General features: G+C 37.2%; 2 protein-coding genes across 2 annotated transcripts in view; one reads left to right on the top strand and one right to left on the bottom strand.

Annotated features, from left to right (window-relative positions):
- The window catches only part of LOC145259113 (cathepsin L-like peptidase), a 52507-nt gene extending 48675 nt beyond the window's left edge, over window positions 1–3832 (bottom strand). The window contains exon 1 of the mRNA XM_080116784.1: window positions 3440–3832. Coding sequence (XP_079972910.1) covers window positions 3440–3467 — 28 coding nt within the window. The 5' untranslated portion in view covers window positions 3468–3832. The remainder of the gene's footprint in view (window positions 1–3439) is intronic.
- A 14580-nt stretch (window positions 3833–18412) lies between these two features.
- LOC145262484 (uncharacterized) lies at window positions 18413–18892 on the top strand. The gene has a single exon (XM_080119818.1). The coding sequence runs from the start codon at window positions 18413–18415 to the stop codon at window positions 18890–18892; it is 480 nt and encodes a 159-aa protein (XP_079975944.1).
- Window positions 18893–23218: the final 4326 nt, after the last annotated feature.

Raw genomic sequence — 23218 nt, 5'->3', positions numbered from 1 at the left:
TTAAAATAAAATAAAGTTTTCTTTAAATCCTTCAAACTACATTTGGCGGCGGAGGGGGGAGGCTTTAGAATTATTGTCACGATGTTATAAATGTTGAACTTTGAAATCACGTGTTTTGTGTTAAAAATAGAAACCCGATGCCGATCACATGTTCTGTGACTAAGTTCGGCGATTTTACACTATTAAAACGAAGTTTCGGAAATCGTAATACTGAATATCACATGGAAACAATGATATCTACGTATTCCTCGTATTTTTAAGATGATTATATCCAAAAATTACGAAAATCGATAAGGTAGAAAAGTATTTATTAAAGAAAATAAAAAATAGAATTTGAAGAAAACAAGCGTAAAATACAGGAGAGTTTAAATGGGAGGTAATTTTCCGTTTCGATGTAGACAAGATGGCTGCAAAATTTCACCTGCTAACACGATTAAAGTTTCTTTTAATAATTCAGTAATATTCAGGTAATTTCAACTGCATAATTTGGAAGCTACCATTGTATTATTAGAATTGACAAAAAATCAGAAACTATTGTTTTTTTTTTTATCTGAAAACTCCATTTAATTATCAACTACAAAATTTCGTCTTAAGCGCCTTAAGTTCACTGTCCAGAATCGGTTTCAGCAAAAATAAACAAGTTTAGTCGTATTAGTTTCCTTGTTTGTGCTGAAAGATTCCTGGTTTTATTTGTTTTGTTTTGTTTTAGCTGATTAAATGAGTTTGGACTTTTTTTTTTCATTTATGATCTTTTTTTTAACGAAACGATATTTCAAAATTGGGTCTAAGAGATTTTAATAAACAGTGGATCAGAATTCTCAGTTTTTGCAAGAAAAAAAGAGAAAAACAAACGACGCGAATCTTTGATCCATCCCCCTAAAAAGAAAATATATATATTTTTGTCAAATGAAAGAATTGAATATTCAAGTTATTAAAATTAGTATAAACATTGTTCATAGCAATTTTAATAAGATGAATTGAACAAATACCGATGCAAATGGGGGGGGGGCGGTCGTTTTATTTTTTGGCAATAACTGGGAATAAGAATAAGACTTGAATCTAATCGATTAAGGATTTTTCTGGCTACACAAACTCAAAACATTTATTATCGATATATTTTACGCAAGAAGCACTATATTTATTCGGCATTACAGTAAATAATTAAAAAATATACAACAAAGTCAGTAAATCGCGACGTAAGTTTGAGGAAAAAAAACTCACGCCGCGAATTACTGACTTTGCAAATTTGTTATATATTTGTTTTTCGGTTTGTTGTCTAAAAAAAAAAAATAAAATAAATAAAAAAATAAATTTTTTTTTTTTTGATAAATTTTTACTTTCTTTCCTTCCACTTTAACAATCAACTTTAAAATTACGAATTTTGGGATGTATTTGAGTATGCTGAAAACGAATATCGCATTTAAATTTGCCGCAAACAAGAAGTTTTAAACAATGTAATTCCTTATGTTATAAGTAGTGGCCATTTTTGTACGTATATATTTTAACGTGCGCGCGTCAAAAATATGCGCGCTGGAGCGTACAAAAATGACTACTTATAATATAAGGAATTACATTGTTTAATATGGGAAAACTACTTTTTTCAGCAAATTTAAATGCAATATTCAGCATACCAAAATGTCTATAAAAGTCGTAATTTTAACAGTTATTGTTAAGGTGTAAAAATGTACTTTTTTTTTCATTTTAAAGCATTCGTTTTAGTTCAATATTCGATTAATTGTAAATCTAAATAAATAATTCAAACTATCGAGAAACACATAAGAAAGCTTGATAGACCTAAACGAGCTTGCCCCCTGCCATAAAATTAACTCCTTTTTGTGTTTTTTTTTTTTTTTTTTTTTTTTTTCTGCGGATTATCGTTGATAGCAGACTTAACTTTCATATTAGCAGGAGAGAAAAAAAAACTTAAGCTTATTTAATGACATTTAACGTGGGGGATCACTTTTCAATTATAAAGTCAGTTAGCACAACTTATTAAGGTATCACGTGTCCGCCGTCTGTGGTGTAAAATTATATTGTAATAATTCAAACTGAAATGTTGTGCTGATTGACCGCAAAGTGGGGTATCAATTTAATAGAACGTTATAATTAAAATGATCCCTCACGTTAACAGCGATTAAATAAACTTTTTAAAATTTTTAAGTCTGTTATCGTCGATCTTTTACATAAGATTAGCACACAATTATTTTCCGATAGTTCTTAAAATTTTTAAATCTCAGATTATAAACAAAATATTCGTTTGTTTCCACCAAAACTTAAAATATTCCCTTGTTTTGGCAAAAGACAAATCTGTATAAAATAAAATTAAAATTTCATTTCACTGCAATGATCGTGGAATACTTTTACCCTAATCTTAAATTTAAGTTTTAGATTTATTTCAGCAAAAGTCGTTTTTTTTTGTGTGTGTCGGTTCAGCTTCTGTAGAAGCACTTACTTCAATAGCAATGTTGACTCAAAAGGTACATAAAAGTACAAAATAAAAACTACGCAAAAAAGAAAAAAAACTTTCATTCAATCAATTTTAAAGTATAAAACGATATTTTCATAAATAAAAAATATTTTAGTTTTAATTCGATTCAGTTACTTCAATTTTCAATCTTTTTTTTTTTTTTTTTTTTTTTTTTTTTTTTTTTTTTTTTTTTTTGGCCATGACATCATCTTGGATTTACGGTTAACTTATATTCGGGGAGGGGTATTTAGCAGAGAAACCAACAAACGAAAAAAAAAGGAGGGGATAAAAATTATAAATTAATTTAATACTACCCCTAAGTAAAAGAAAAAAAAAATCTTCGCTTCTTCATCAAATTATATAATGTAGAATTGAAACTTATTGTTGCGTAAATATTAAGTTTATGGTACTAGTGGACTTAACGATCCGTGCTGAAATAACATTTAAAAAGCCATTCTTAACATGGGGAGGGTGTTTTGCACCTATTCTGTACTTTAACTTTACAATTGAATAAAAAAAAAACATATCATAAAACTTTAATTAAACTTGGAAATACGATTTTAAAAATAGCGCGGATCAGTAAGTGCATTTAGCACCTTATTTTAAATTTAGAAAGGAAAATCTTAAATTGGAATAAAACCTTTAAGTTGTGCAATTGTTCAAATCTCACAAAATAGCTGGAAAACGTTTCTGAATGAAAGAAATTCATGTCTCTTCGCTTAATTTTTAAATATATTGAAAAATAAAGATGTTTTCTTTTATAGGAAAATATTAAAACAACAAAACAGGTATTTTGAACCTCCCTCAAAGAAAGCATCCTTATTTTTCAAATATATTTGAAAATACACACTTTTCCCGATTTCACAATAAATCACATTCAATATTTGTTTGCAAACTCCGCTCACGAAACTAACCTTGCTTAACTTAACTTAAAAATATTCTGTAAATACATTTATTTAATTATAAACTCACCCAGTGCGATTGTCCAGAGATACATCATGCTGTACGCTGTTTTCTTATCAGAAGTGTTTTTTCATAGTGGTTACCTCCCCATTTTATAGTTAGCTGCTGCTGCTGCCTGCCCCTGTGATGTGAGCCACCGCCGCCGCCCTATCTCGGTCTTGTGACGCTCAATCATGATAAGCTCATCATGAGATGGCCTAATATCAACTTCCAGATTGCATTTCATCGACTTTGATCTTTTATCATTTTAGACAAGAAGGTTTTCAAATTAAATATTGAAAAACTATTTTCTTTCTTTTCCTTTGGTCTTATTGGAGTTTTGTATTTTGTGCTAAAACTTTGCAGTTAATTCTACCCTTTGCGACCACTATCTACATACTCCCTGTATTTCCTCCTATGACTGAAAACACGCTATGCAACATACATGATCTTGCCAAGCTTATTAAAAATCTTGATTCCAGTAAAGCAACTGGCCCTGATGGAATCCCAATCATAGTGTTCAAAAAGCTTCAACCGAAACTAGCTCCCATATTTGCAAAGGTGTGTGTGTGTGTGTGTGTGTGTGTGTGTGTGTGTGTGTGAATTCATTCCCTATGGACTCGAAAACAGCTAGGCCGATTTTTATGAAATTTCACATGGAGGTACTTTACGTGCCTGGCAGTGTTCTTAGGTTTTGTATCAGAATGTCTTCAATAAGTATCAATAATCGAAATAGTCCGATGAAAGAAGGAACAGGCGATTTTGATCACAATCTAACATCATAAGTGCATTTGAGAAGTTTTATTACCACACAAGCCGAAAGGCATGACATATAAAATCAACAGCAGGTTCTTTAATATGACAGGGGTGCGTTCGAAATGAATGCTTCTGTTTAAAGCACAATTACACCATGATACTTATCTTTTTCATTTTAAACTTTAATTCAGGCCATTATATAAAAAAAAAAAAAAGAATTTTATAAAATCAACAGTAGGTTCTCTGCAGTGCAATGTAGACTAAAACGTCTTGTGGACTAAGTCACTGCGGAGAGGGATGTAAAGCAGTGGGTCCTCAACTAGAGCAAGCAATCAATTGATTTGATTGACGAATGGGCGATTTTGCTGATTTCGATGACAATAAAAATATAAGAGAGTGTGAAACATTCGTGGATCATTATTCAATCCTGGGAAACGTCAAATCTCCCTGATAGTCTAATATATAAAATTATGTTGTCTGCATTTTAAAAATTAGATCTAAATAACATTTAAGCTGATAAATCAAATTTTAATTCTGACTATTGGACATAAACGAACATACTTAGTAATAATTTGTTTCCTTAAATACTTAATTTAGTTCATCTCTTTATTAATATGGAGGTATCGATAATATAAATCTCACCTGTCTGTTTAAATGTATGAATGAATGTGTGTGTGAATGTATGTGTGTATGTATGTGTGGATGTCTCACAAAAACTTTCAACAGAGGCGACAGATTTTCACAAGATCGATACCATTTTGAAGCTCGACCCTTTGGACAACAAATATTGAAAAATTGGCCCAAAATATTAATTCCTTCGCCCTCAACTGGGTACTTTTCTCCAAGAAGGGGTCGCTTTTTTTTGCCAATATTTTCGATTGTCTAGCCTTAATTTAAACCTATGTCACTTCTGGTTTGATGATGGGCACAACAGCTAATATGTTATTTTTTTTTTTTTCACTTTTTTTTTCTCCTTCGCGATACGGGTTTGAGCCTGCCTGTCTACTATCACCTTTTTTTGTGCTCGAAATTTCTCTTTTTTGTTTTTTTGCTCAACCAACACCCTTACATACACACCCACTTTCTTTTCCCCCTTCGTGTCACAGGTTCGAACCTGCCTGCCTACTACAGCTTGTTTTTTTTTTTTTTTTTTGCTCAACACACACTTACAAACACCCGGTCAACGCTGGGCACCCAATTTAGTTTTTAAATAAACACCTAAGAAGAAAAATCAGCTATGAGGAGTAACTCTTATTCTCTTAGTAAGTCATTTGCTTTTTAGTTTATATACTGAACCTAATGAAAAAGGTGTTGTTATGAAACATAAAAATATTTACAAAACAAGTTTGAATGTAATGGATCCCAGACAACGCCTGGTTGTTACAGTTATTGTTGCATAAAAGAAAGCATGGCTAAACTACGAATTGATAATTCTAATCTAAATGTCATTTTTAAGTGAAAGAAGATGGCCTTTGATTCAAGCAACAAAATTAAAAATAACGACAATAAGAAAATTAAGTCTATTAAGTAGATATATGAGAAAGTAATTAGTTAAAAAAAACTGATAAATTTACAACTGATAATGAAAACGCAGAAGAATGACTGCTGACCACTTATCTGTTTCAAAGTATTTACTTTATCTAACCTGTAATACCTGTCATCCACGGACTAGTCAGTAATAGTAAAATGACCTTTGGGAATTTAAGAGATCGAACCCCAACATGTTTCAAAGTAATAAAAAAAAAAAATAATGATGGCAACATTTCTGAGGAATTGCTACCATCACTGTCATCATCAATTGTCTAATGGAGACTGAGCTAAGTAGAAAGGAGCAAGTGACATCGAGCCATTTGCAAAATGGCTACAAATCAGAATTGAAGTGCTGGCTCACCAAAATCAACTAGGCAGTTGAAAATGCGACATGGGGGAGAAGTCTGTGGAGCATGCAATCTATGATTGTCCTCACATCCACCGCCCTCCAGATGAACCACTACCTCTGGACACCTTCTTGGTAGACCCTGTTCTTGCTCTGTACATCTGGGAGAAGTGGACGTCCACATCGGATCTTCCTGGTGTGTCTAAACTAGCTGTAAACAGCTAATCCCAACCGTCTTGTTGCTCAACAATAACAACAACAACAACAACCATCATCATCATCATCATCATCATCATCATCATCATTATTATTATTAGCAGCAGCAGCATGTATCAAGCAATTGTCATCATCTTGTTATTACATTAAAAAAATAACAAAATAATAAAATCAAAGATTTTGTATACCAAATGAGTGCAGTTCTTTACACGAATGAATTATAAAAAAAAAGGGGGGGTTCAGTTTGAAATTCCTGCTGAAGTTACTAATAACAAGAAAATGTAGCTTGAGAAGATTAGAACATTGTGAATATAACAGTCCAAAACATATAAATAATAAATAACGAGTCAGAAATATGTCACGCACACGCTAACATGGTAAACACTGTGTGAAAATACAGCTAAAATGAGTTAAGTTATAAAATGACTTTGAAACATTTAAAATGTTTTGGAGTTGTCGCTGTTTGAAGGTCTGAAAATAGTTGAGATTTGCTCAAAGTTGAGAATCGCTGTTTTCTTCTAGACTTTTTGATGATGTTATAAAAAAAAAAATGGTGAATTTATTAAACAAAGACCGTTTCACTCTAGAATATTCAACAGCTGAACAAGGAACATAATTTAACTGTTACATATGGAAATCTGATGGTTAAGTAGAGGAAGAGTTTTAAGTAGTTTGTTTAAGCTGAAAGATGAGTAGCAGAAACAATAAACAAGATTTGAGGATGAACATTTCCTGCATGAGAGAGCAGACATTTTTCAAAATATGAATTGACTAAATGAGTCACTTGAAACCCCTAAAGAAAACATACTAACTTCAAGTGATAAAATTCTTGCATTTAAAAGAAAACTGAATTTATGAAAAAAATCATGTTGCCAAAGGAAATCTTGAGTTGTTTCCACTACCTTTGATGCGAAAAAAGGGATATCAGAAAACTTCAAGCCCTATTGAATCTCATCTGAAGAAACTATCAGAATTGAAAATTAGTTTTCTTTGTTATCAACACAGGAGCATGATTAGATACCAGCTCTATACTCTGCATGTGCTGGTCATCCTTACATATCTGAGGATCAAGCCTTTTCTATTCAACAATTTCAAAAGCAATGACAGAAATTGTCTCCTTTGAATTGAGAATGAAATCTGTGTATTTTTAATTAAGTATTCGTGTAGCAAAAGACAAGCACCACAGGTTTCACATTAGAGAAGCATGTATCATTTTATCAAAAAGGTTCTTAAATTAACATTTTCTTAGCTTATTCATTGGTTCATACAACATTGATCTGTCTTATGTCTTGTCAACATTAAACTACCCTTTCTCCCTCTGTTCAAGAGTTGTAAGTTCTGCCATGTCGACCAAGCGCCATGTTGATTCGCTAACACTCTCAATCTATTGCATTCAGGTTTGAGACCAGTGATCTTCAAATCTTTATCCGATGCAGTCGGTTTATCTTTCCGTGGGCGGCCTTGAGGATAGGATCCAGTGATGATGATACTTTAGTCCACATACTATGATCCATATGCTGAAAGTGACCGTATTAATGCAGTCTGCTCCACTGAAGAACCACTGGCTGAACTCGGTCTAGACCTGTGGGAACATGATGAGAATTGGCAGCCAACCGGATGTTAACGCATCCACCATGAGAGACAAATAAAAAATCGTTGTTTGCACATGGCTCCACGCATCGCTTCCACTTGGGAAGAAAAAAAATAAGATAACCACAAAATAATTATCAACCAATGGCAGAGCTCCGCGCCTAAAATAAACACCTCAAATATCACAGTCGCTGGGAGCCAGTTTGCCACTATAAAAACGAGGTATTTAAGGGAACCGAGAGGAGGGAACAGGAGATTTTCGCCCAGCTGCGTCAGTGAACGCACGGACATTCTCCCACACTCCTAAAGAGATGAAGAAGAAAAAGAAATAAGGCACCAGTGAACTGAAGCCGACTATGCTCTCATGTTATGGGCCAAACGCCTTCAATTCGAAACGATGCCTAATTCACACAAACCAAAGAAGGGAGAGGGGGAGAAAGATGACGAAGACGCCAGACTGCTAGAGCTGATGAAAGAAGACCCTAACTTTCCAGTTACAAGTCAGGACATGCATCACCGACAGCAGGATGACCGGCCTACCCTGACCCTCTCCATCGTCTAAAAGATAAGTTACATTTTACGAACATTCATTCCCTGTCAATTGATACATACCTACAAACATTTTACGAACATTCATCTCCTTTGCTAAATCACATTCCATCCTATGAACACTTTGCCTCTCCTAATACAAATTGTTGGTAGTAAATAAAATCGGTTCTCAACCTTCAATATTCGTCTGTCTTTATATGGAGTCAGAATCTACACACTTCCAACGTTATTCATTTCAGGTATTCTTGGTTGTGGCCTCTATGGCATCCTTTCCCACCTCCCATCCTTTTTTATAAATACCCAGGCCATAGACCACAATGAATGCATAGGGTCTCTGTCAGAGAGTTTCAAGGCAAAGATCCAGTGAATTATGGCATGGTCACTATGGGGTAATCTGGCTATATCCTCAGATGTAATAGGCCATGTCTCATTAGCATAGAGAAGAACACTCCTTACACAGCAGTTGTAGAAGTAAGCTCTGTTGTGTAGGGAGATGCCACGATATGGGGAGGAGCTCTTTAAACTTTCACCATATATAGGGAATCTGTTTGTGAACTAACGATTAGCTATATACTTTCAGTATCCTGTGTAAGTAAGGGCTTTTCTACTCTGTGTCATACACCAGTAATCAAAACGATTTTCTTTTGCATCTATCGCTGATTGGATGATTTCGTAAATCTAAAGAATTTGTTAAAAAAATTTTCAAACATTAAAAAGAAATTTTGTTTCTAGGTTAAAAAAAAAATGTCCAAATTCACACATTTTTCTTATCATGTATCTTATTCATGAGCTCAACTTGTTGATGAAGTCATGATTGGTTTGGAAAAAAGTCAGGATGAAGAACAATTTGGTAGAGCTGGCTACACCTGGCTGCATCTGAATATTGATCAAGAAAAGAGGTACCATCTCCCATAAATAAGACTAACATCTCTATTGCTAGATATCAATTTTTATTCAAAGGCACATTGCAACTGTTATTTCACCCCAAAGAAAGCACAGTGCCACTTTGTAGATTCCATGAACAAAGCTTCTTTCCTAGAATGTTTACAGTTGTGGCATCATAACAGCACCGCTCTATCTAGTGACATACTAGAGATAGCAGAACAAGCTGACAATTTCGACTTGTTCACCATCTAACTCCACGTGGATGGGAAAGGAATTAGTCTCTATGGGTATTAAATCCAGGCAACGCTTGCATTTGAAGCTGGATAGCCCAGAAGTCGACTCTTCTTGCCAATACAGACTTTATGTACCCAGTGATGTGAATTGTACGGATTTACAACCAAAACCCTTATGACATGCTCCACAGGAATGTGTGCTCTTTTCTCTTTTTATTAAAGGATAAACAAATAATAAACTGAAGCAGCATTTATCTAGTTACATTTATACGTATATATTCATTATTTATATTTATTTTTTACATTTGAGTTTGGAATTTTATTTTTTCTGGCATAAATGAAAACATTCTGGTGAACTGTTATAAATGAACAGTATATGAATTTTAAATTGCATTACTGAAAAAAATTACCAAAGAAGTATTCATTTTTCCTTAAATTAGTTATTAAAAAATATACATTATGATATGGTATATAATTTTGTTTAAGAGATATGATTTATTTTGAGAGATATGCAGGAGTGAAAAAGTTAAGAAATGTTGTTCTAGATGTTCACTTAATTTCAAATTTTCTTCCATGTAAAAGTTTATGAAATTTTTTATTGCAAATATATATCTTTTTTACTGCAAATATTATATATCTATTCTTTTTCTGCAAATATATATATATATATATATATATATATATATATATATTACTGCAAATATCATATATCTTTTTTCCTACAAATATTATGTCTTTTTTCTGCAATTATATATCTTTTTTAATGCAATTATTATATATATTTTTACTTTATGTTAAAATTTTTTGATCGATAATGAGGGTATGACTACAAGAGTCGATGAACTTATTTATAACTAGGACAATCAACCAATGAGAAGCCTCCGACCTCATTATAAAAATATCGAATTTTGGATGCAAGTCAGTTCGCTGTCAGTCTCAGTCTTGAAATGACTGAACCAATGTTGATCCGGACTACATTAATTCTTCACCGCCATCTTTGTTCTTAAGAATTACTCAACACTCAAGATCATGACTGCATTGATTTTGTCTGGGATCCGTTACATTCAAACTTGTTTTGCAAATAATTTTATGTTTCATAACAACACCTTTTTCATTAGGTTCAATATATAAACTAAAAAGCAAATGATTTACCACCACCATCTTTGTTCAACATAATGGCTGAACACTTAACACTTCAAATACCATATATCTATTTTCCTGCAAATATTATATATCTTAGATTTGCTTAACCTAAAATCAGATTCTCCAACATGAGGCTATGCATCTTATAGTGTTAACTCTGTTATGAAGAGGCAAGTGGAGCCTCTTGATTTTACCTCTGTACTTCTGTGAGGTGATGAATAGAGAGGCATTTCTTAGACCACCATCCAATGCATGTCAAGAATTACAAGTATAGAAACTGAAAAGATGCATTTATGGATTCAATGATGCACTTTATTCATATTACAATGCATTTTTGCATGATGTACACAGGCGGCAAAAAGAAAGTCCGTACTTGTGATTTTTTTTCAAAAACTTTAAATTTAAGCTACATTTAATGTAACTATTTAAACAAACTATACCTCATTTGATTGGCCTTTTATTCTTCTATAATTTTACCTGTTCATATTTGACGTTTAATTGAAATATTCTAGTATTCACGTCAATTTAAAAAAATAACTTCAAATTAAGGAGGCAAAAAGAAAGCCCGCACAATTGAAAATTGTTATTTAAATGTAACTTTAGGACATTAATGCAACACAAATACAACAGGAATACAATGAACTAATTAATATTTAGTAGCATAGCCCTTCTGCAATTTGACAGCCTGCAATCTTTTGGGAATTCCTTGAATTAGACTGCAGCAATACTCTGGGGAAAGAGCATCCCACCTTTCTTTAATTTTTGTCCAAAGTTCTTCCAAATTTGAAATTTTATCATTGCGTAGCTATTGCTTGATGTAATGCTATATGTTTTCTATAGGATTTAAGTCTGGAGATTGTGCAGGCCAATCCAAACACGGAATATCATGCTCTTTCAGGAATCTCTTGACATCGCCAGCTGTGTGAATGGGAGCATTATCCTGCATGAAGATGGGATTATCATACAAAATCCCACCAAAGTAAGGTAGAAAATGCTCAGTCAACATATTAATGTACTTGGTTGAATTAATTCGACCTTGCAAGTGAACTATAGGCCCTGGACTATTGGTACTAATAATGCCCCACACCAAAAATGAACCGCCACCACCTTACAGCATTGAAACTGAGCACCTAGGATTAAATTCTTTGTCTTTCCTCCGATGGGTGTACTGCCTACCATCACTTCCTAGCCTATTAAACTTGCTTTCATCACTAAAAAGCACTTTTGACCAATATGAAGCGTCATGATCTTCATTGCATTTGACGAAGTCCAGGCGACGCTTTCTGTTCTTTACCGAAATCATTGGCTTGCGTCTTGCAACATATCCATGCAAATTAAATTCCTTTAATCTGGTCTTTACAGTAGAAAGAGAGCACTTTTTAACAAGATTGCACTGTTGTTGGATTTGGGGAGCCGTTTCAAATCTGTTTCTTAGGTTACGGATCTTGATAGCATTGTCTTCCCTGTTAGGAGTAACTCTACTACGACCAGATTTAAGGGCATCACGAACACTGCCGGTGTTTTGGTGCTTTTGCACAGTCTTTCATACCATTTTCTCATCACGTTTCAATCTGAAGCTGATTTCTCGATTGGATAAACCAGAAAGGTGGAGATTAATGAGCTCCTGACAATCACTAAGAGAAAGTCGTAGTATATTGACTAAATGTTACATTGTATAACCTGGAACAACAACAATTACTGTTAGAGATGCTTTGTTGCCTGTTGGTGGATATTTTACACTGATTTAGAGACGATAATTTAAGCTGGTTTTAAGCAAATTTGTTGCTGCGGACTTTCTTTTTGCCTTCTCAATTTGAAGTTACTTTTTTTAAATTGACGTGAACACTAGAATATCTCAATTAAAAGTCAAATATGAATATGTAAAATTATAGAGGAATAAAAGGTGAATCAAATGAAGTATAGTTTGTTTAAACAGTTACATTAAATTTAGCTTAAATTTGCAGTTTTTGAAAAAATTACAAGTGCGGGCTTTCTTTTTGCCGGCACTGTAACTGGTGACTTGGTACGTATTCTGCTAACGTGTTTGTTGATGATTTCATGTTCTGTGGAAATGATCCATTTCAGAAAAATGTAATCCCAGAATTTAAATAGATACACTCTATATTGGAAAGCATGAAAATTAAACATTCAGATTTTGGAGATTGGGTGTAAAATAAACGAAAGATGGTATTATTATAGATCAAAATCTATATTTCATCTAAATTCTCAATAAACATACAGAAAAAAATGATCCGTAAGAAAAAAATTATGAGTTGAGTCAAGAGGAGAAGACAGATTTTTTTTTTTTTTTTTACATAGGAGTCACCACTAATCAAGGCCCGGAGGCCACTCGAGGATAAGGGTTAAATAATGTACAGCATCAGAATTATAGTAATCGTTAGTAGTAGAGATTCGGTAAATTTGTTAACTTAAGTGGAACGGCTCATCAAGAACTTGCTTGCATTGGACTTGAAGATGGCCATATTGTAGTCAGCCGGAAAGCAGGCCAGCGGAAGACAGTTCCACAGGCGTGCTGTTCTAAGAAAGAAACTTTGTTCATAGAATCTATGTTTAGGTTTAGGCACAGATAAAGAGTAGGGGAATTTATTAATAGTGTTTTCAGCTAGACGAGTGTTTCTCATGAAGTTTGGCGATGGAGAACCATAGATTGGAGCTCAGACAAGTACTTGCCATGAAAATAACAATCAAGCAAAGACCGGCTCACAACGTTCCTTCTGTGAGAAAGAGGTTGCAGGGAAGAGAAAAGGGCATCCCCTAAAAATATATACAGATCAAACAATGTGAGTATCCACTCCATCCATCCATAGCCGTTGATCCCCTGGAGGGGCATAGACCATCTACAACTTTTTGTAGATGATTTTGTAGTGAGGAGTTCGTTTTACAGGGTGAGGGTGCTGCCCCCACGCCCAACCTTCTCAGAAGGTACATACAGCGCCTAGCCTTCCCAAATGGTCACTCATCTGGTACTGGCCAGGCTCAATGTTGCTTAACTTTGGTGATTTGGTAAGAACAGGTGTGTCAACATGAATGTGCGTAAAATGAGTAATAGTGAAAAATGTCCAAAAATGAACAAACAAGTCATTACTAAAGTTAAAATCAAAGTCAGGTTACATATCCTTGCAGCTGTTTAAAAGCATTTAGATCTGAATATTGCTTGCTATTTAGATGCCACCTCCATTTTAATTTAGAGGAATGGATTTCAGATGGTAGGTGGTTTTATAATCTTTGTCTGTGTCAAAACAGAACGGTTTCTAACAACTTGATCATCTGATAAAATATCTATTAGCCACAGAGGTTTTTTTTACGTTTAAATAAACAGTTGATGATGGCATGTTGGTAACTGTCAAGCTTCAAGAGATATTCAAGCTTGAAGTCCTTTGTAAAACAGACAATGCATCTCTGATAGAAACTTTAAAGTCATTAAATCTTGTGAATGACTGGCATCTGAGAGTTGCTGTAGCAAGAGTAAAGGGGATAATGATGAAGAAGGAGATTAAAACAAATGGATCAGGACCTGAAAGCAGGTTGCAGATTGCCTAACAAACATGGAAATCTCTTCTGAAATTCTAAGAGACTTCTTGCATTAATAATTTTTTTCTTTTTTTTTTTAATGGAAGCCAAAGTACACGGACACAGCAAACGCACACAAGAGTGTCAAAGCCTATTTTTTTCTGTATCTACAGCAACAGTATAATTTGCAAGTCAACCCGGAAAAGAAAACCACTAGAGGGAACCCTTTATCAAAAAAAGAATCAAATTCGAAGCATGAACATCACAGCCGACGTTCCTCCCGCACTTACATCGACACAAATAATTAACCCATGGAACACTATAAGAGTACAATTTTTACTCGAATACATCCACGACTTTATCAGCATCAATCTGATACAGATGAACATACCCCCCAAACAGATGACTTCTTTCTGTATGTTAAAACGTGGAAACTAACACAACTATAAAACAAAAATGGCACATTAATGCCCGGGGCCATCATGTCTTCAACTACATCTGCAAGCCAAGTATAAATACAGCTGGTTTTTGACAACCAAGCAGAACAAGCTAGATCACCAAGCAGTGAGATTCGTCCCAACAGCAGCCTAAGCCACAGCACCACCACCAGCCAACTATCGCCAACATCACCTAAGACAATATCAGCAGCAGCCCTAGCTTCAGCATCAGTAACAGCCAGCCATTGCCCACCTGATCTAAGATAACATCGACAATATCCCAAGCCAGCAGTAGCAGCCAGCCATCGTCAACCTTACCTCAGACAACATCTACAGCAGCTATCCAGACTACCCCTCCTTCACAACTGACTCCTAAGAGCCTGCCGACCAACCATCATCCTTATTCCAACCAGCTAATCGATGTCCCCATCACTGCCTCCACCATCACTGGCACATCCTGACAAGATCAACAGTATCTACTACAATCGTATTAACCCTCAATAAAAGTTTAAACTAAACTTCATTTGTCCTCCTTGCTTCTATACGCTCATTTTTGTAACATAACACCATCAACATCTAATACCCCATCAACGTCCAACTAACAGTTTCCAGTATTAGTCTTGATGATGTGGGGAAAATGGCTTACCGTACAAATGTCCTCGTGTCTGTCTGTCCTGTGAGTCGCGTGCGTCAAGAAAGAAAGAGTTCATGGTGACCGTGACGTTTTGTAGTGAACGAAGTTTCACGAGATCACGTGCGCGTGCCTTATAAAAACAGGTCACTTGTCAGTGGCAGAGGATCGAGAAATCATTTGATGTTTGAGAAGTGGCAAAATTAGTTGGGAGAATTTGTGTGAGCAGTGATTTTTGCCTGTTGATTGACCACAAGCTATTTCGGCCCAGTTTTTTGCAATGGACAAGTTTGATCTGAGATTGATACCAGAGTTCGACGGCTCCTTCGCCGGACCCCCGTTAGTTGAGTGGTGGGAAAAAGCTGAGCTTGTCTGTCGGCTTTGCAAAATAAAGGATCCCACGCTTGTCATCCCATTGAGACTGACCAAGGGGACATATTCCGTTTATCAACAGCTTGGGGATGAACCAACTCTTGAGGAGGTTAAGGAGGCACTATATGCGGCCTTTGCTATGGACCCTCTTATTGCCTGGAGGCAGTTCACTGAATGGCGGCCTTGGTTGGATGAGACGGTGGACATCTACCTGGCGGATTTAAAGAGATTAGCTGTGCCGTTTGGTGGAGTGACTGAACACATATTAAGTTGTGCCTTGCTCACAGGACTCCCGGATGACACCAGCTGACTGCTACGAGCATCATCAAGGCTCAGCGAGATTGGGCTTCAGGAATTGTTGGCTAGAGCCCGCAATATTTTAAAAGAAAAAGATGCAAAGCTGGTGCTAGCAGCTGCAAAAGCATCTACTCCATTAGAAGATGGCGTAAGATGTTATAAATGTGGCGAGCCAAACCACTTTTCTAGGGACTGCCAAAGCTAAAGCAGTGTAAAGGACATATCTGCTCAGGAAACACCAAGACGCATGCATTGCTACCAGTACAGCAAGCTAGGTCATGTAGTGAGGAGTTGTCCGGGAAACAGGCAAGGGGAGTAAACTATAGCGCCAGTATTCTCCCCAGATCATTCACAAATAGGGTGCTACCCACAGTGAGAGTGTGCATGAACAGGTGTGAACACTTTGCGCTTGTAGACACAGGTTGCACGCAGACTCTCGTGCACAAGGCATGCTGTGACGCATGGGACAAGAAGATGATTCCAGTACTGAAAGTCGACAGGAGCATGCTAGCCTCTTGTTGAGGTAGTGTGATTCGTACACATGTCGGTGATGGGCCTACAGTAATCGTACGAGCCCTGGTTGTGAGTGGGGATCTTCTTGGTTATGACCTGCTGTTAGGAATGGACATTATCAAAAAATTGGGTGGGATCCATATTGATGGTGAGGGTAGGGCACATTTCTCTAATGCCTGCCTTGCTCTGGATGCATCCATGAAACTGGAACAGCCTGACTTTCATGCGGAATTTGACCAGCGTACGAGATCTTGGACAGTTTCTTGGAAATGGTTGGATGAGCAGCCACCCGGAAAGTTGTACAACAGGGTTCCGGAATATAAAATTCCCCCTGGAGCATGTGGAGAATATGATAAGGAACTACAGACTTGGATAAAAAATGGATGGCTAGTTCCCTATCCAGAGAAGGAATTGGTCCCCCCAAAGTGTCTGATCTCGTTAATGGCGGTTATCCAGCATAATAAACAGAAGGTGAGGCCGGTATTCGACTATCAGGAGCTAAACGAGCATGTAAATCCTTTTACAGCCCACACGGATGTATGTACTGAAAAGTTGAGGGAATGGCAGCAAGCAGGATCTAATGTATCTGTGCTGGATCTTCGTAAAGCATACCTTCAAGTGCATGTACATCAGTCACTATGGCCCTATCAAACAGTGCTCATCAAAGGAGAAAGATATTGCTTAACCTGCATGGGATTTGGACTTAATGTGGAGCCATCAATTATGCAAAGGATTGTTGACGCTATATTGACTAAGGATGAGCATATTTAGCAGGCAACATCTGCATATATTGCCGATGTGTATGTGGATGAAGAAATTGTGCCTGCAACACACATAAAAGAACATCTTCACAACTTTGGCCTTCTCAGCAAGGAAACAGAAAGACTACGGGATGGTGCAAGAGTGCTTGGTTTGCAGGTCTGGGAAGAAGATAATGTCCTGTGTTGGAAACAAGGCAATGAAATCCCAGGTATGCCCTGTGTTTTCACACGACGGAACACATTTTCATTGTGCGGAATGTTGGTTGGACACCTTCCTGTGTCTGGCTGGCTTCGTATTGCAATGGCATTCATCAAACGGAGAGCCTCTGATGTCACCACCGGATGGGATGACTAAATTTATGACGCCCCTCTCAATACAATGGTCAGAGAGGTTCTCACCAGAGTGCACAAAGAAGATCCAGCATGGCACAGATGGTGTGTTGACAGCCATGTCCGTAATGTATGGGTTGATGCAAGCTCTCTTGCCATTGGCATGTCGTTAGTTCATGATGGAGCCGTGGTGGAAGATGCTTGCTGGTTACGCCCAGAAAAGGACTCCCAACACATAAACCTGGCAGAACTCGATGCACTGATCAAGGAAATAAACTTGGCAATCCTTTGGAAGACAACCACCCTGCGACTATTCACAGATTCTGCTTGCGTCCATAAGTGGATTTCAGACACTCTTACAAGACGGGCTGGAGTGCGAACCAAAGCAACAAGTGAGATGCTCATCCGGCGGCAGCTCAACATGATCATGAGCCTGGTAAATGAATATGCACTATCAATGGAGGTGTCCCTGGTCAGATGCACGATAAACAAGGCAGCTTGTTTAACAAGGGTACCTTAAAGATGGCTTGATGCCATAAAAAGAACTGTTGAACCTACGCAACCTCCCTGTGCCGCATCTATGATCCCTGGTCAATCTAATTGGATTAAGGAAATCCACCAACAAAGCGGGCATCCTGGAGTCAAGCGAACCCTATATTTCGCTAAGTTGGTTGAACCAGGAGTGCAAAGGGCAGACGTTATGGAAGTGGTTAAAAACTGTGTGGAATGCCAGTCTATTGACCCAGCACCCGTTCGCTGGGAAAAGGGGAAGTTGGAAGTTAGGAGCCACTGGAGCTGGCTACTGATAGACATTACTCACCACAATGGTGAGGATTTCCTGACTCTCATTGATTGAGGTCCATCAAGGTTTGCCATATGGTGTATGCTGCGTCGACAAGATACAGTCACTGTTGTCCATCAACTAAACAATATTTTTCTTGAATGTGGACTTCCAACAGAGATATTGCTTAACAATGGTGCTGCATTTACCTGTGAGCAGTTTAGAAAGTTTATGGACAGCTGGGGAGTACATCTGAGGTTTCGATGCACACATATACCTAGTGGAAATGGGATCATTGAACGGAATCATCGAACCATCAAAACAATCGTGGCTAGATCAGGCTGCATAGTGTTTGAGGCAGTTTATTTGTACAATGTAACCCTGAAAGATGATGTTTTACCCTCTATGGTGCCGGCTGATACATTGCATAGATATCACGTCAGGGTGAAGGGCTTCGAGACAAACCCACTGCCTGAACTGGAAGTAGCCGGAGAGAGAATGAGGAAAGGGGATGTTGTGTGGATCAAAGGCCGTGAGGAAAGTGCACAACAAGGTATGGAGTTGGGTGAGTCACTGAAATAATCGGCCCAATGGCGTGCCATATCATGTTAAAGACACACGGTTAGTAACACAACCATCACTAGACGACACGAGCGAATCAGAGTCAGAATCTAGCAAGGCATCACTCTGGATTGCAGCACCATCATCAGACAATGACTCTGAGATTAGTAGCCTCCATGAAGATACAGAGATGCTCGACCCTCAAACAGCAGACGAAAGCACAAGTGAAGATGAGGTGTGTGTCGTCCCTCCTCGAAGAAGCACCCGACGAAGACGATCACCACCCCCTTGCCATCTCTATGATCATGAGATCAGGGGGGAGTGTGGGGAAAATGGCTTACCGTACAAATGTCCTCGTGTCTGTCTGTCCTGTGAGTCGCGTGTGTCAAGAAAGAAAGAAAGAGTCCATCATGGCGGCTGTGACGTTTTGTAGTGAACAAAGTCTCGCGAGATCACGTGCGCGTGCCTTATAAAAACAGGTCACTTGTCGGTGGCAGAGGATCGAGAAATCATTTGACATTTGAGAAGCGGCAAAATTAGTTGGAAGAATTTGTGTGAGCAGTGATTTTTGCCTATTGATTGACCGCAAATGACTCAGATCAACCTGAGGCATGTCATCCTACAACAGAGATGCAAAAATCTCAACTCTACGAGACATTCATTCTTGTTATGGCTGATCCTGATATCTATTGCCATACATTTTACCCTTTTTCTTGGTAAAAATCAAACATGGTATTCTATTTTCTTTAACCGATCATCTGTGTTTTCATCCTTCTTTGCTATTTCCTCCTCTTGTTTCTACCTTTATTAGTTGTACAGTCGATTGGCACCTTCACACCTTTCAGCCTTCTGCAACAAAAGTCCTTTGTTCATCATTTGCCAAGGTTTAGAATTTCCTTCTAAGGACATACTGACATGCGTCAGACAAGAATGGAAAATACTGGAACAACAAGAGTTCAATTAGCAGTGTGAATATTACTGAGAGCCTTTTCCAGGTTCAAAAGGATGCATTGTGACATATATATGCCACGGTTTGTGTCAGATCATGGCTTCCACTTAAAAAAGAAAACAAACTATGGCTACACTTGTCAGCAGAAACAGTCACATGACTCACACATCATGAGCATATGTGCTAACGATTTCCGTTTTGTCTCTTTCACAAGTGAGAGAACACAAACATAAAACTTAACTTTTCACAAATAAACGAAAACAGCAGATGTTTAATTTCAAACTGAAATTAATCTAGATACAGTCAATAAATACCTAAAACTTTTTTGATTGTAACAAATTCGGTTGGAATTTAATTTTAATCATTTATTTGTGTGGGGTATATGGTTAGAAAAGAAGAAAAAAAAAAAAAAAAGAAACGTACCGGGCGTATCTACATCGCTCCTTGGGAAAGAAGAAGGAAAGGATGGCCAGCGCATTTGTATATGCAAAGGGCATCTTGAGAAGGCAGAGCATGATGGGAGAAGCTATTTTTTTCTTCCTGTCTCTTCCTTTTTTTTCTAAATAGGAGGATATAAAGGCAGGGAAAAATTCCCTGGGGGAGCAGAGAGAAAAGAGTTCGTGAACATCTTCTCTTGAAAAGAATTTTGTATTGCTGACGTTCAGATTGTGCGGTGTGACATTGGTGGCGAGAGGCGAGGTGTGGTCGATTGGAAAAGATGTAACAAAATGTGTGAGGAAAGTCCTTTAAAAGAAAAAGAATTACTGCGCCCTCTGTAGATGTATAAGGAAAAATTCAAGATGGCGCCCGACTCTCTCTTTAACACGGTAAGTTCAGGAAAAGATGTTATAAATGTTGCAGCAATTCAATAACCAATATACACCAGTTCTGCACGGAATCCAACTAGCAAGGTGCCTAGACGGACGCGAACGGTTACTCAGACCGGACCCAACAGCGGTAAAATATCCTCACACGGCACGAGAAGCAACAGCAACATGATTCCCCGACCAACTCAATCGTTGCTCTCCCAACGTCTTTTTCATCACCCGCTTTTATCGTCGTTGTAGGCCGGCTAAATTTGCATATTGCGAGAATTCGTGTGACTTTGCGAGACATCATACTTTACAAAAGACGGCGGCCGCCATCTTGGTCTTTCTTTTGTATTTTTGGTCGGTCACGCCGAGCTGGTCTCGAGGTAAGTCTTTTCCCCTCGTCCGTCTCTCCCACGTACCCACACAACACGCGGGCGCTTATCTCCTGGATGCACGTTACAAAAGAAGAGGGCAGAAGCGTGCTGCTGTCGAGAGAGTGACCCACTCCTTCCCGAACCCCAGAACCGAATCCTGATTATAACCCTAGAATTTGTTTACCAGCAGCATTCCTGTAACATAAACACTCTTTCATAAAGAGAGTGCTTCCTCGGCAAAATTTTTCAAACTCAGCTAAAAAGTAGGAAGCCTCCTGAAATGCAACTTTGATACTCCCAGTCAAGTCGACTGAGCCCAGCAACAGCAGGAGTTGAAACAGCCCTTTTCAAGATTAACTACAACTTACTATATGCGAATCAAACAGCCCTTTTCAGAACTAACTATCACAAACTACCTTTATGCAATCTTTCACGAAAAACACCCGTCTAGCTGAATCCACTGTCAAAAGTTCCCCCCACTCTTTATCTGTGCCTAAATCAAAACGCGGATTCCATGAACAAAGCTTCTTTCTTAGAACTGCACGCCTGTGGAACTGTTCCGTCTGCCTGCTTCCCACCGGACTACAACTTGGATGTGTTCAAATCCAACGTTAACAAATTCCTAATGAACCGCCCCCTTAAGTAAACACTTCATCAAATCTCCACACTAACGTAATGTACTTGCAATAACCCTTATCCCTGAGTGGCTTCCGGGCCTTGATAAGTGGTGATCACTGTGTAAAAAAAAAAAAAAAAAAACTACCACTACCTGCCTTTTGAGATTACCCTCTACAACCAGTTTACTTCACCACCTCCTGCAGCTTCCAGTGCCTTTTGCAACTTCCAGGGCCTCCTGTAGTCTCCAGCGCTTCCTGCAGTCTTCGTCTCCTATGACTATCAGGTTCCAGAGCCTGCTGACTTCTGACCACCTGCTCCAGTGCCCATTGATATCCAGCTGTCTGTTCCAGAGCCCACTGACATCCAGATACCCTTTCCAGTACTCGCTGATGTTTAGCTATTTGTTCCAGAGTTCTCATTGATGTCTAGTCACCCTTTTCCAGTGCTTGCTGATGTCTAGCTATCTGTTCCAGAGCTCACTGACGTCTAGCTACCCATTCCAGAGCCCCTTGACATCCAGCTACCTGTTCCAGTGCACACTGACATTCAGCTATCAGTTTCCAGCAACTGATCCTGTCTCACTCGGACTGATCCTGAATATATGATCTCCATTACCTACAAATTTTCCATTTTGTTTCTCGGTAAATAAAGTATGATATCCATCATCTTTAAATGATGATCAGTGTCTGCCATTCTCTTTTGCTATTGCTGTTATCTTTTTGCCTTTGTGTCTACCTTGTTAGCGGTCGATTAACACCTTCACACCTCTCGACCCGCTGCAACAAGTCGATAGATAAATACAATGTTTACTGTGCTGCAACTCTTAACAAAATGGTATAATGGGTCTCAATTAGAGAAATAGGCTGGAATTCCTAGGTTTAACTATTTTACAAAAAAGAGGGATCATGAGTGATTTAATTTGCAATATCAAAAATAATGAAATTTTGTTTTAATATTCATTACACTATATCTTTCATCGTATGGCAAATTAATCTTATAAAAAGCATTTGATAAAAAAAATTGTTAAATAGATTTTCGTTCGAATAGTGTAATATATTTTTGGAATCATTTTAAGAATAAAATGCATGAATTCGTAAATAATTGTAAAAACACAAATTTACAAATACAATTGATTAAATATTTAAGAGGATTTGATGTGCATATCTATTTCATATATTCTGTGGGATTTTTTTTTTTTTAATTTAATTGAAATGAGATTATTGATTAAAATAAAAAAATTCTCGGTGGCATAAAAAATAAATATTAAAAAACGTATGCAACTTTATAAGTATTAAGCAATATGAATTTAGATCAGTCTTAAATTCATCTTCTTTCTTCTTCTTATCTTCTTCCTTTATATATATATATATATATATATATATATATATATATATATAACTACTTCATTTACTCACATAAAATTAATATACGAAAGTATAGATTTATGCGTAAACTTTAAGTATTTACTTCAAAAGTGCTCAATACGTAGGTAGAGCTTGTGCGCCTGACGAATCCTATAGTGGATGAAACGCAGAATATTCAGTGTAGCTTAATCGCCATATATATTTTATAAATTACTATATATATATATATA

The sequence above is a fragment of the Euprymna scolopes genome, chromosome 3, assembly GCF_053919585.1.
Source record: "Euprymna scolopes isolate OS-2025 chromosome 3, ASM5391958v1, whole genome shotgun sequence".
NCBI classification, from domain to species: domain Eukaryota; kingdom Metazoa; phylum Mollusca; class Cephalopoda; order Sepiida; family Sepiolidae; genus Euprymna; species Euprymna scolopes.
Note: the sequence above shows the minus strand (reverse complement) of the source record. Positions and strands in the feature narration are given on the sequence as shown.